Here is a 14,706-nt window from a genome sequence, read left to right as displayed (position 1 = left end):
CTTCTTTGTCACAGCTCAAGTGAGCATCTATTATGTGGGAGGTCATTAGAGAGATGTCAAGAAGGCTCCTTCTCTCAGCAGCCCTCGCACATACACGAAAGGCTCCTTGGAGTCTCTCACTCAGAGGTTTACTTGGTCTGAGCCTTCAGCTCAGCTCAGTAGATGCTCACTTTACTAGAGAGGAGCCCAGAAGAGGGAGAGGTGGTCTCCACCCTCAAGGAGAAAGAAACGCACGGAGATTGTCCTGTGAGGTGGAGTGAAGCTGGATGCCCCTGAGATTTATGAACACAGCCTTGCGTAGGTCGACCTGTTGTGTGGTCTAACAGGTTATGTTTTCGTTTGCAGTCAGAACCTTCGTGACAGAGTTTAAGTTAAAGAAAACGTTTCTTAATATCACCATGGAAAAACATTCAGACCTACATGAAGTTGAAAATGAGATCACCAAAATAGTAAGTTTCCTGAAAGTCTTCTTCCTTCTAGTCCTTTGTTTTCTAGAACAGATTTTATTCAGAATTGGGAACCTCCTGAGGATCAGCTGTGTCTCCTGGGCTGTTCATTTCTATTATATTTGGAAAGAAAACATGATGGTATGATAAAAAGCCTCTTAGAAATAGAAGGGAGGTGTTGAGAACTACTGGTGCCCAGTAGAAGCGTTTCTTTGAATGTGTCCTCACATGCAGCCTTTATCAGTGCCTTAGCGTTTCTTTTCCATGTGCAGACTCATAGTCGTAGACATTTGGATGACATGTACCAAGAAGAGCTGTTGGTGAAGAGGCAAGACCTAGAAAATCCTACTATCCCATCTGCTGTTGACATGCTCTGTCACTTTCTCTCTGTGTTACAGAACTTGGGCAGAATGATGCTCTTTTTTCTCAGGAGATGTTGTTATGCCGAAGGCATAACAGTTAATCCTGATTACCCAGGGTTGAGAATTCACTGCATAAATTAGCTAGGGCCATTTGATTCTTCTTCTTTCCCTTTTTGCTTACTTTTTGTGAGGAAAAAAAATAAGAAAGAAAGAAAAATGGAAAGGAAGGAAGAAGAGGTGGAAGTGAAGCTCAGATAATAAATTTTGCCTCTCAGCTGCCACCTGAGTCTAAGATTTGGTGTTCAGAAAATTGAAATTTGCCATTAAAATAAGTTTTAGTTTCTGGCTTCCATTTTACTTGTGCTTTATGGGTAAGAGTTAGTATATTAGCTAAAACCTATAGGATTTTATAGGACTATGGATTTTATTTGCATATAATTTAGGTTTCAGTTCCATTTCTGTATCTGCTGAGCATCTACTCTGTGGCAGGCACTTAGCCAGATGCCTCGTGCCTGTTAGAGGTGTTGCCAACACTGTTACAGAGGGAAAACTGGGAGGCCCTGGGTGTTAATGACATTGCCCGAGTTCACACAGAGCAAGTGCTAATTTAGGGAACAGTCCACTAGGCCTACCCTCACTTCTGACACCAGTTGCAAGTTTGGAGATCCCCAAGACTACCCTTGGTTTTGATAATACACTAGAAGGGCTCACAGATAATGCTGAAAGCAGTTATACTCATGGTTATGGTTTATTACAGTGAAAACATCCAGATTACATCGGGTAAGGAAAGAGATACGTGGGGCAGAGTCTAGGAGATTTCCAAATTTGGTGTCCTCTCCCCATGGAGTCATGGACAGCGTTAACTCCTCTCGGCAACGATGTGAACAATATTCACGGAGTATTGCCTACCACGGAAGCTCACCTGAGCCTTGATGTCTAGAGGCAATACATAGACATAGTCAACTGCCCATATGGCTGACCTCAGTCTCCAGCCCTTCTGGAGACTGAGTCTTGTAACCCAAAGCCCCCGCCATTAATCACATCGTTAGACTATCTGGAGTGGCCCAGCCCCTCCAGGTAAACAAAGCAGGACATTCCGGAGGCTTAGAGTTTGCCTCCCAGGAGCCGAGGGCCAGACCTCTCTTTGGACAAGGTTAAATTCTTTACTATACAGCAGGGTTTTACGTCTGCTGACCCTATACTTGCTGTTCTTGTCACTCTACCACAGCTGCCTCGTGGATGTGCTGTAGGTCAACATTTCCTTCCAGATAGTATGGGGGCTTAGAACACCATGCAGAGGTACAGTCTTACCCATTACACAGTGCTCAAGTGACTTGCGTGACTCGTTAATTTTTACCCAGTATCAACGTATGATTTATTTGTGAGATGGCATTCCCGCCCCCAAGAAATAGTGAAGATTTAGGCCGTGACTGGAGAAGCCACTCAAGTGGCCTTTCCCAACATGCCACCCTGGTCTGAAATGTGCCATTTCTGTTTTTACCTGGTGAAAAAGTTTAAGTAATTAATAAATCATTGCCTATCAGAATATAAAGCAATGTCATACAAAGCCAAAAGGGTTTGATAGCATCCTATGTTTGAATCCGTTTTATGAGGGTGAGATGTGTCTGACACATGGGCTTTGAAGACAGGTGGGTCTGCATTGGTCAAGGTATTGAGACTCTCTGTTGGTGAAAGGAATCCCCAGCCCCTGCCGTGGGGGGAGTGGGGATGCAGGCATGGTCCTTCACGCCCTAGAGGGATTTTCTGCTCTTTCCGAGGGCACAAGGCAAACACGGGAAAGTCGCTCTTAATTTGCTCTCAACAAAAGGGCTCTTGGCCCTGTAATGTAATTTCCCATGGAGAGCCTTTGTGAAGAGGACCTATCTTTGAGTTAGGTCAACTCATTGTAGATGATGAGCGGTCTGTGTAGGGCCTGCCAGACCTGGGGTAGCCAACAGGAACCCAGCCTTTTCAGTGAGGCTGTTCACTGTGCAAAGTCCAAATAAACAGTTGCCTCTGAGTTTTTTGAAACCCTGGGTCTTAGAAGAGATCTGCTCCTTTGAAGATGTTTTGCATCCAAGGGTGCTGTTCTGAACATCATTTCCTGCCAAGATTTTCTCCACTGATTTACTATCTGCCTCTCTCCCTTTGTACTCATGGGACAACAGAATAAGAGCAGAAAGGCATTTAAGAAGGGAACAAAAAAGGGACACCACTCCCATGTAAAAGCTGCCTGCTAATAACTTGATGGCTGGAAAATGCCTAGTTTATTCTGAAAAAAGGAAATTGGTTCTAGGTCCAAGGCTTTTCTTTAACTCCCAGTTAACAACAAACTTCTTCTTCCTTTCAGTTAAATGTGTGTTTTTCAACATTACCTGGTTATACCCGATCCACAGTTCATGCTTCTAAGTAAGTAGCAGAATTACATTTGTTTGTGAACCAGTCTCGAGAAAGGGGAGGATGTTCCGACATGGGTGGTAGCAGCAAAACTGGGCCCTGTTCTGACTAAACCCTAGAGTGATCCAGGCCAAGGTCACTGGACCTTCATGCTCTCCCATGCCCTCGCTGGAGAATGGAGACACTCATTTCCCAAAACCCCTGGGGCCCACATGTCGCTTTAGGACAATTAAAACCTACACACTTTGCCCATAGGGAGTCCAGCGCAGTGGCTGTGTCACTACAGACCACCTTTTCCCTGGCCTCCAACGTGACTCTGTTTGACCTGGCCGACCAGATGCAGAAATGTGTCAACTCCTGCAAGTCCTCTGCCGAGGTCTGCCAGCTCTTGGGATCTCAGAAGCGGATCTTCAGAGGTAAGACAGAGGCCCTCTGAGAGGACCCCACCCATACAGTTAGGCACAGACCTAGGGTAGAAATGTAAGGCATTTGGGGCTCAGGCCCAAGAGCTCGTCACATGCCAGCCTATCTTTGAAAGGGATGTTAAGCAAGAGGCCTTCGTGTGTATGCACCTTTGTGCACACGTGCATGGACACACACGTGTGCCCACACACGCACACACACACACACAGTCGTGTGCACACAGCCTTGAAGTCACCCGGTCCTTGGCATGCTCCCTCTTCTGTTTCTTCTATGCAGCAGTGGTATAGGAAGGGATATGGGAGCTGAAGTCATGAAGCAGAAATCACTCTTCTTTCCCTTAAAAACTTCCTTCTCTCTCTGGGGAGACGGAAATTCACACACAGAATGTACATGCTTGTCAATGACCCCAGACCTTCATCTGTGATATAGTGTTAAGTGAAAAAAGCACATGCAGTGTTACCCATCTTTTTGTTTGTTTGTAAGTTATAAATGCATAGAAACAAGACTAGAAGAATGGGGGCCAGACTGCTCACTGTGCTATTCACAATCATTTCCCTTTTCTTGTTCTTGCTTTATCTGTGTTGTCAAAAGCTTCTCTGGTGCATCTAGTGTGAAGCAGATGAACCAAGAGATTCGAGATGACAAGTGCGGAAGGCAAATTTGGATCTTGAAGGCGAGGTTTTGCCTCTGGGATGGGAAAACTCTGCTGGAATCAAAAGTGCTTCCTCCCAATGAGGGCTTGTCCCTGCTGCCGTCTCATCACTGATCAGAGGGGGCTCTGGGTAGCTCATTTTACTACACAGTTAGGACTGGCAAAGCCTGTAGAATCTGTGTAAACCTCCCCATCTGGTGTCCAGATGCTGGATGTGAGAGGCAGGTAGCAGGCCTGATGCTCTATCTGCTGGTAGATCGGGGGACGTTCCGGTGGGTCAGGGCTTCGTGAGTGCTTGTGCCCAGAGCTCTCCTCATGGGCTGTGCGTTGCAGAGCCTGGGAGCCTGGAGTTAACCCTTCACTCTGGAATAAACGTGGCCGCTTTAGCCCATTTCGGGGCTAGTTATTCATTTTGGGGGGAAAAAAAAGAGCTACAGAGCCGGTCTTCCTCAGCAAAAAGAGGAGGATTAGCATGGATGTTCGCTCAGGGCTGATCTTCCTCACCAAAAAAAAAGAGCTAAACTTTCTAGAGTTGAAGTTGCTGTCATTCAGCATCGTTGGGGAATTAGCTAAAGAGTTCATGCCCCATTATACCGTGCTCTAAATTTTGAGACCAGAGCTCCTTAGTTTTACTTTGTTTCTCTTGCCAGCAATTCAAGGCTACCCATTTTTCTGCCCTAGTGAGTAGGAAGGGGACCTTTCAATTCACCAAACACTTATGGAGTACATCCTGTGTGGTCAGCGTCATACCAGGTTACTTTTTTGTCCCCAGTAGATGCATTTCATGCCTTGCAAACCCAGTGGCCAGACATCTGGCCTAGCTCAGAGCTCTGCCCATGCTCAGAGCCCCGTTCTTCTGACTGCTTGGATGTGGCTTATGGGAAAGCCCCTCTCTTCCTTGCTGAGGTCTCATGCTTTTTTTTTAAGACTCTGGTTTTTGAGAGCAGTGTTAGGTTCACAGCAAAACTGAGAGGAAGGTGCAGAGATTTCCCATGCACTCCTGCCCCTACACGTGCTGGTCCCCATTCTTTACCTCTCCTTTCACAGCCCTTGAGAAGAAAGCTGGCCACACATCGTGGTGAAAACAGGCTCACTTCTCTGCTTTTCCTCCCAGGCTTCTCTAGGTTTTGCCAACACACCCAGCTCGGTCTCTCGCGCGCGCACCTTTCTGAGCGCTAGAGAGGTGGGCTTGCCAAGCAGGAGCCTTCAGCTTCTGACGCCTGGGTGTTTCCAACATGTGGGCAGGGCTGGGCTACTCTAGACGCTGCCGTTGGAAAGGCAGGTTTTCCCCTTCAATTCACAAAGTATCCAGAGAACTGCAGCTCGTGTGTCTCCAGAGGTTTAGAGTCTTTGGAAATCCCCCAGGGAGTGTCTCAGCTTTGATTTACATAAGTTCTCATTGTCTGTTTGGCGGATGTTACACCCAGGAAAGACCATGGGAATTGTGGATGTAGAAGAATCACATCGCCTGGCTTAAAATGAAAATGGGATTATACGTGGTTCCGTTTGATGGATTTATGACAGAATGTTCTTTGAGAATTTTTAGGATAGCAACCCCTCCGTTGCAGAGGCTGGGCCAGCTCTTCTTCTCCTGCGTGAACCTGCTTCTGTACATGGAAGCGTAGCTTCAGCAGGGCGAGTAGCACTTGCCAGCAGCCTGGATTAATGGGCAGGATGGGAGGAAAACATGACATTGGCTTCCAGAAACTATCTAATCAGGCCAGGCAACTCAGGCTGGCTGCTGGACAAGGCTAGGGCCGGCCTGGGTCGCCTTTTGCTCTGGAGGGATTTCTTTATATTAAGGGTTCAGGGCTGGCAAAGTCTTCAGAAAGTTCAGATGAGGGACTGTGGAGGTTGAACCTCTCTGCTGCCAGCTTCGCAGTGTTTGCCTGGTGAGATTTTCCATTTTTTATTTTTCTCCCTTAAATACAAACTTTTCACAATAAACAAAGGAAATTCTATCACACACACAAATAGACTTCTGATTTAGCATGCCAACTTCCACCGATAAAGACAGGAAATTCAGCATTGAGAACTAAAGCTGTGTCCTAAACTTACCTCCCTGTGACCAGTCATCCACCAGGTCTCAGCTCTCAGGGCTCAGGAAAGGAGGTGGGTATCTGGACCCCTGTGTGGGTGTCTGCTCACGGCACTAGAACCGGCCTGGGTGGGGCAGTTTTGCTATGTTAAAAGCTGGTACCTGGTTTCTGAATAGGTTGGTGTCTTCCTTACGGTGGGCGAGGGGAGATCATGCCTCAATGCACAATGTACACATTGCCCTTGTGTGGCTCTCTCCCCCGCTGACCTTGCTGGTGCCTGCCGACAACAGGGGAGATCAGTCTTGCCTTGCCCTGTACCTGGGTGTAAGTTACCATTCACTGCCTGGTTGGTTTCATATTTTTTCTTACTGTCTGTGTACCCCAATTACATGTGTCTTTTTTGTCAAGCCTGTCTTAGATGGTAAAATGCACCCTCATTGTATCTGCTGTATACAACCTCAGAGGGGGTCTGCTGTGTACAACTTGATAGAGGGTCCACTGTATACAACCTCAGAGAGGGCCTGCTGTATACAACCTGACAGAGGGTCCACTGTGTACAACTTCATAGAGAGTCCACCGTATACAAACTCAGAGGAGGTCCACTGTATACGACTTCATAGAGGGTCTACTGTATACAACCTCAGAGGGGGTCTGCTGTATACAGCCTCAGAGAGGGCCACGTGCCCAACAATGAATGCTTTTTGATAATAATGAAACGGTTCTTTGTCATTCATGAAATGAACATGGCCCACATGCCCAGGGCTGGACAAAGCCAGGAGGACGTACATGTAAAAAATAAGGCCCTGAAGTGAAGGAAGATGCCCTCCTCCTCTGCCCGCCTCTGCTTCCCTTGGCGGTGGCTGGTGACTGGTGGTCCCATGGCACCTTCAGCGTGTGTGTATCAAGCACTGTGTATGGACCAGTCTCTTGCACAGTGCTGAAGATGCAGAGGTGAATAAGCCCCAAGAAACCGTCAGTGTAGTGGGAGACAGGTGACATAAATACACGACAGCTGGGGAAGCAGATTATCTTCCACACGTCTCCTTCAAATAAGTCTGTTAGGCAGCAAGCTCCCCTGCCACAAGAGTGTGCCATGTCCCTTTGGGCCACACAGACCCCGAGCTGAGACACACTTCAGCTTGAGACTGGCCTGAGTGTCTCGGCTTCCTGAGAAGAGCACGGTCACGCGTGCTGGGTTTGTGCTGATTCTCCCCCTGCGGTCCTTTAGCGTGATGTACAGAAGACACCCACACCATGGAGGCCGCATTTGCAGTGGTCGCTGGAGTTGGAGACAGCACCCTGTTTCTTCCCAGTTTCGTTTCTCTGTCCTCTGGCATGCTGTGTGAACTTTTAGGAGATTGGCCTGGGCTGACCCAGGGAAGGAGTGGCAGAAGGTCGTGCAGAAGGCTCTCTGAAAGGAGTGCTGCACGGTGCAGGCTTTTTTGAAAACTGCTCTCAGAGCCTCTTGACATAGAAAGTCCATACATCTTAAGGTTTGAAGTGGAGGAGGTTTTGTTTTGCTTCACTGTCTTGTTTTTCCATTTCAGCGGGCAGCTTGTGCAAGCGGAAGACTCCAGAGTGTGACAAAGAGACCTCCATCTGCACTGACCTGGACGGCGTGGCGCTGTGTCAGTGCAAGTCGGGTTACTTTCAGTTCAACAAGATGGATCACTCCTGCCGAGGTACTGGGGTCGGGGGGTAGCAGGAGGGGTGTTCTGTAGCCCGTCCTGGGACAGGGAAGATGCCTTTCTCTGCCCCGGGCTCGGGTTCGCTCTTTGCTCTGGGTGTGATTGTGCTAAACTGGGGGTAACTAGTTCTTGTTGTTTTGCTCACAGCAGGATTGAATACATTATCTCCTTGGAATAATAGCGTTATCTCTGACTGGTGCATGCTGGTCTGGCCAATCAGATTCAAAGGAAAAGAAAAGAGAATGGAATGCCTGTGGCAGCAATGCCTTTTCTTTTTTTTCACTTAAAGGAAGTTAGAAAAATCACTGTTTTAATTCCCAAAGCTTTATTCTATTGTCTGCTAATCTTTTAAAATGGAAATACAAGCATGGAGTCAGGCCCGTACCTTTTAGTGGCAGCTGTGGCTCACTAGACAGAGTACAGATGAGGCAGGAGACCCAAGTCAGAGCCCAACTGTGCCTCACCGGTCATCTGTCATCTTGGGCAGTTCACTTCACTTTGCTGAACCTCAGTTTCCTCTTCTGTGAAATGGGTACAGTGATACTTCAGTGGGTATTCTGAGAATTAAAGAAGACAGTGTATATGGAGGTACTTTGTAAGCCATCAGCATTTGCTCTTGTATTTTACCCAAGTTGTTATTGGATTAATGAGTTCTCGTTTTAAAGGTTTCATGAAGGGTTTGAGGGCAGAAACCTAATTCCGCTAACCTTCTAGGTGTGGCTTAAATTCATTCAGTTTGAGATAAAGGCTGCTTGGTGAGTGTAGTGCAAGAATGCTGCTTTAAAATAAAATTAATTCAAGTCCAGAGCCCTGACTTATGAAAGACTGCCACAATTGGCTATCACCGGAAAAGCTGGCAACGTAAAGGCCATAACGTAGCTCTAAGCACTGCGTCCCATTAGCACGTGTGGGGCACGGTTTTCTCGCTCAGTGCACACCTGCTGGTGACAGAAGTACTGGAATCTGAGTGAAAGTCACATAGGGGGAAGGTGACATGCCACTTCCTCTGTCAGGACTTCCCAGGAGAGGACGAAAATACATTTCCGGGCGGTGCTCCCACCCTGAGCTTAACTTAAACTTAGGTTTATACACAAAGGGCTTTGAAAGCGTGCCCCCTCAGCTCTGCACAGGCCCCGCGAGGGGTTTTGAGGAGGAGGGCCACTCTCTGTGTTGGGCAGTGGTCCTGATGCATGACAGCTTCACCGCGTTGCTCAGCGCTGTGTCAGTCTGCCACTTTGATGCAAAAGATGATTTTGCATTTCCTAATTCCATCTTATCTGGTTTAATGCAGAGTGTTCCTTGCCCTTCTTAGAAACTGGGGCGTTGAGCCCCGCTTCGTGTGGGAAGGCGACCTCTGCTAAAATCCATGTGTGCTGGGGCGCCGTGCAGCCTGCGAGAGGGAAAGGCAAAGTGGGCAGAAGTGCAGGCGCATAGGAGCGGTGGCCCCTGCATGCCGCACCTCTGGAGTTTCTGCCGGCCTCAGGAATGGTCCTGCCACCTTTGTGTCTGGTTGACCCGAGCTACTTGCCTCCGTTCCAAGTCAGCGATTTCATAATTGTGTCACTTACGGACCAGCATTAGCAATGGCAGAGCTGCCAAAGATTTTCCAGATGCAATGCCACAGACAACAGCAACCTTATGTTGGTCAAGTGACGACCCAAGAAGCAGCATTCAGGGAACCTTGGTTAACAATGGGGCTTGTTGCCAGGCTCTGCGAAGTCTCATTTCTGCAGTCTCCTTGTAGATTAGATTTTCATCCATGGCCATCAGGCCTCAGATGAATGGATCTGGGAGCTCCTTGGGCCACAGCCCTGTCTGCTGGGTTCTGATGGGTTAGCAGTGACATCTTCTGGCCTTTGGTGCTGGAGCATGGGAGCATTTAAAACGAGTCCCCTTTTGGACACCTCAATTCCAGGATCAGTCCCCTGTATAAATGGAGGATAGAGGTGTGTTGGTGTGTGTTTTCTAAATCTTTGCAATTCTCAGCTGTACGTTAGCCAGTCTATATTGTTCTCTGTTGTACACACACACCCTTCTTAGTGTCTTACATAAAATGTCTTCATAGTGTCTTTACCAGACTTTCAAAACATCATATGAAATTAAAGAAGGTGTCCTTTCCATAGATGTCTTAGCTTCCTTCCATCATGCAGGCATCGTGATGAATTCCAACTGTCTGATTGCAGGTCTCGGTCACTAGACTGCAAATGTCTTGAGAGCAGTAGCTGTGTCTAGAATATGCTTAGCACATCGTGGGGTTCAACAGATGTCTGTTGAATGAACAAATGGATGATAGGGCAGCAAATATGATAGAATGTGATTGGCAGATGTTGATTTAGTTTCCTGGAAGGGAACAAAAGAGTCTTTAAGACTCCACCACTTAGTTATTTTATTAAAAAGGCCAGAAGGCCTGAGTTTGCTTGTGTTCCATGTCAGTACGGGAAGCCCAATTTGGGTGTATCTGCTAGCTGTTGTCACATTCATTCCATCTTCCGTGCTCCCTGGGTCAGAGTCCTTCTAGGGTGTGGAGATGAGGAGCAGGATCCTAAGGCGCGCTGGAGTGCCTCATGACAAGGTTTCCCTCCAAGAGCCCCTAGAACAGCCCCAGGCCCACGGCAGCACTCAATCTTTGATGAATGACAGATTGAGCCCATTTGAAATAAAGAAATATTATTACTCCAGGGAGTCAGGCCACTTCCGAAGCTAAGTGAAAACAGCCCAACCCATCAGCTAGCAGGCAGGACAACAGATGGACCTTACATCTGGCTGGATGACAGCCACAGGGTGGAAAGCCCCCACCCAGCAGATGAGGGTTGGGTGGGTAGATTTGATGTAAAAACATTTCCAGGAAGAAGTGTTCAGGATAGAACACACTGGGGTGAACACACTGGGCCTGCCTCAGTGCCGAGATGGATGGCGATGAGTCACTGGGGATGCCAGCAGTCCCTGGGTGGCATCTGTCCTGCAGACAGAGCTGTGGGTCATCTGGGGACGGCTTCCCCCGCTCCCACCACCTGGCCGGCTGTAGCCTGAATACTGCCAGAGCACGGTGCTCCCCACGCCCGGGGAGGCAGGAGTGCTCAGCTTGTTCCTTAGAGAAGGCCCACCTGGGTGAGGGCAGCGGAGGACTCAAAGGTGTCAAAGATTTGGGTGAGGGGCCTCGTTCCTCCTTTCCTAAATGGGATATGATGATGCTCTACTTGGTTGCAAAAAAGATTTGAAGCATCTAATGAAAATTCTTATAACAAAATGAGATTTAATTTAAAAGGTAAATCAGGTTGAAGGAGAAATAAAATGACTACTTTGTTGAGGCTAGAAAGAAAGTGACAATACAGAGATATACCATAAGGTCCTGCATGTTTGCTAAAGATAAGCCACTCGTCCAAGTTCTGAGCTTCCTGGACACTGAGGCAAAGAGAGAAACATGATTTTGAAAATAGGTAGGGACCATAAATAAGTACAGTTGTTCAGGAGCATCCCCATCTTTCTAGGCCCTAGGGCCCAAGAGAAGTTTCTCTGGGGTGTCCTCATGAGGTTACTGAGTGGTAGTGGAGCAATGTGGTCCATGATATCCCTCAATAAATACCCTAGGGACTTGCCCAAGGCTGCTAATAGATAGCCCTTAATGCAAGAGAATGTAGCTCAGGAAAAGTGATTCCCAGGAGCTGAAACAGCGCAGTCCAGGTTCACAGCTCTCATGATCTGCTGTGAGAGAATTATGGATTATTTAGAACAGTGTTTTCCAAACCATTCCACAAAACTCTAGTAATATGTCGGTGGTCTATGACAACAAAATAGATGCTGGAAACATTTAGCACCTAACATTAAAAATAGAAGGAAAAACAATATTAAGCACATCTAAGTAGTTGATATTATTATGTGTTAATCTGTAACGGAGGATGCAGGAAGTCTGAGTGCTCTCCCCACCCAGCCTGCAGGGCATGCACCCTGCTGAGCCGTGCACTCACATCTTGCCATTAGCATGTGTGCTGTCTGTCCAGAGATCGCTGCTCTAAGCTATGTACCTTTTCTTACCTGTCATTTTTTTTATGCAGTGCATATCGTACATTAATCATGAATCAAATTTTTATCATTCCTTGCAGCGATGAATTTCTCTATGAGGCCATTTTTTTATTGTCTCCTTTCATCCGAGCATGCATTATAGCTCATGGTGTTCTGTCAGCTTATTGTAGTATTGAAAGTGTTCCCTGATCAAATAAATCAGGAACTGCTGATCCAGGGGGATGGCTGGGCCATAGCCCTTCAGTGAAGCAGCGGTCCATGGGCAGCACCACCAGAGGGTTCAAAGTTATGTTCTCAGGTGATGGGCCCATTAGGGCTCATCTAGAAATGTCCAAAGTCCCCTGCACAGACCATAAGGTGAGAAATCTCTTTTGAAAACTGAGGCACTCACCAGGACCATGGCCCAGAAGATGTCACAGCTCCCACTTCCTCGTGGAAGGGGGCTAATGGGGTCAACAGCAGGTTAGAGGTTTGACTTACATTAAAGAAGGTGAAGCATATGTCTTTGTGTATAAAGGATGTTACACAGGGGCCAAGAGAACTTCCAAAAAGAATTGCATCTGTTGGATAATAATTACAACTACAGACATTGATTAGGTGGTTACTGTGTGCCAGGTTAAGCCATTTGCATGCCTTATTTTACTTAATCCCCTCCAAGAAACTGTAAGGTAGATATTATTATTGTTGTTGTTGTTGTTGTTGTTATTATTATCCTTGTTTTATAGAGGGGAAACTGAGAGCCACTAAGAAGTTAAGAAAATATTTTTGATAAAATTAAGAGATGAGCTGGCAACAGTATTTGGGCGAAGTTATAGATAATTCTAAAGCTATTTGTGGCCCTCTGGTTCTAGAATATTCTTGTGGATTTTAGGCTGGCTGGTGTTTTAATAAGTGTCACTTTGGGCCAAGGGAGGTGAATAGACACGTTCATGGATTTTCCTTTTCTGTTTCAGCGTGTGAAGATGGATATAGGCTTGAAAATGAAACCTGTATGAGGTAGGCTCTGTGTTCATTTATTTTAATGAATTTGTTACACACCTTATTTAGAAATTACTTAGGTAAATTGCCTTAGTTATTTCTTTTGATACTTGAAACTAATCCTTGTTCTTTTTCTCTGTTGACTTGCAGTTGCCCATTTGGCCTTGGTGGTCTCAACTGTGGAAACCGTAAGTGTGCAGAAGTCTCGAGTTCGAGTGGGTGGGGCCTCCAACGGCCGGCAAGGTGTCTGTCTCCTCCTCTTTCCCTCAGTTCACATCCGCTGTCTTCTCAGCTCCTGTGCTGGGAGGTGTGGGGAAAGCAAAGAGTGCTCTCCGGGGGCTCGAGGTCTGCAGGGGAGATAAACACATTCTTATATAGCCCTGACTACAGAGTGTTGATACAGTAGATCAAGCTGGAGGTGTGAGGCAGGGAGGAAGGGACCATGCCCAAGGAGAAGGGAAGAACCTCCTGAGTTCTTCTTGGAGGGGATGGAACTGGACGTTTTGGAAGACTGACTGGCAGGTATGAAGAGAGAAGGAATCCAGGCAGAGGGAACAACTTAAAACAAAGGTCTGGAGGCAGCCTGTGCCTGTGGTATTCTGGGGACAGTGTGTACGTGGGTGTGGCTGAGGATAGAAAGAGAGGAAGGCGGAAGGTGGGGGATTAAGTTGCCAGAATCAATGGGGACCAAACTGTTGGGGGTTTTGATGGCCAGCCTGAGAGTTTAGACTCTAATCAGTATCCATGTGGAACTAGCGAGCATCTTAGAGCAGGAAAGTAGTTGATCAAGAAAATCAGGTCTAGGGGCTGGCCCGGTAGCAAAGCGGTTAAGTTTGTGCGCTCCACTTCGGCAGCCCAGGGTTCGCAGGTTCAGATCGTGGGCATGGACCTACGCACGGCTTATCAAGCCATGCTGTGGCAGCATCCCATATAAAGTAGAGGAAGATGGGCACGGGTGTTAGCCCATGTTCTCAGCCTGGAGCCACTCGGGCCAGACTCTAGAGATCTGGAATTACATATCCATCTAGGATCACTGGTGACTTGAGTCATCTGATTTATCCTGACTGCAAACTAGCAAGAGGTTACAGGAGATATCCTAAGAGAAAGACCAGGGAGACACTTCTAGAAGCAAATATATTCAGAGCCATACTGAATGGAGAAGAAGGAGCCCACAGACTTAATGTTTATTTAAAAAAAAAAAAAAAAGAGGTAGCAACCTGAGGCCACTGAGTGGTGGAGTAAACAACACTTTACTGTTTATTAGTCCTTAAGGACACCACAGTGCCATAAAATAATTTAAGCACAGATATTCATTATGATGGACCCGGGTCATCACACACCTAATGGTGTTCCGTGTTACTATATGAACTCGTTTTTACTTGCTATATTTCTCACACTAAATGTGTGGGGTTTTTCCTCCTACCAGGGCATTCTCATACTAACTATCCAGGATGAGTGTCAGACTCCACAGGTGAAGGGCTCAGTCCCACAAGACTGCCCCTACTTCAGACACCAATCCCAAGTCCAGGCCTCCAGTGCTTCTGACCAGCCAGCTGTAAGTCAGAGGTTCCCATGACCCCATCCTCAGGTTCAATAATTTGCTAGAACAGCTCACAGAACTCAGGAAGCCACTTTACTTACTATTGTTGGTTTGTTATAAAGGCTGCAACTCAGGAACAGCCGAATGGAAGTGATGCATAG

The 14,706-nt window shown here is 47.0% G+C and overlaps 1 protein-coding gene across 2 annotated transcripts in view; it reads left to right on the top strand.

Moving 5' to 3' along the window:
• Positions 1 to 14,706, top strand: part of HEG1 (heart development protein with EGF like domains 1) — an 89,608-nt gene that overhangs the window by 52,922 nt on the left and 21,980 nt on the right. For both annotated transcript variants that reach the window (XM_087439730.1, XM_087439731.1), the window contains exons 9-14: positions 346 to 449; positions 3,159 to 3,217; positions 3,461 to 3,621; positions 7,867 to 8,001; positions 12,981 to 13,023; positions 13,156 to 13,193. In XM_087439730.1, the coding sequence (XP_087295856.1) occupies positions 346 to 449; positions 3,159 to 3,217; positions 3,461 to 3,621; positions 7,867 to 8,001; positions 12,981 to 13,023; positions 13,156 to 13,193 (540 nt within the window). The remainder of the gene's footprint in view (positions 1 to 345; positions 450 to 3,158; positions 3,218 to 3,460; positions 3,622 to 7,866; positions 8,002 to 12,980; positions 13,024 to 13,155; positions 13,194 to 14,706) is intronic.

This window comes from Ceratotherium simum, chromosome 15, assembly GCF_057802395.1.
Source record: "Ceratotherium simum simum isolate JZ-2026a chromosome 15, ASM5780239v1, whole genome shotgun sequence".
NCBI classification, from domain to species: domain Eukaryota; kingdom Metazoa; phylum Chordata; class Mammalia; order Perissodactyla; family Rhinocerotidae; genus Ceratotherium; species Ceratotherium simum.
The sequence above is the reverse complement of the archived record's forward strand: the minus strand, read 5'-3'. Positions and strand labels throughout refer to the sequence as shown.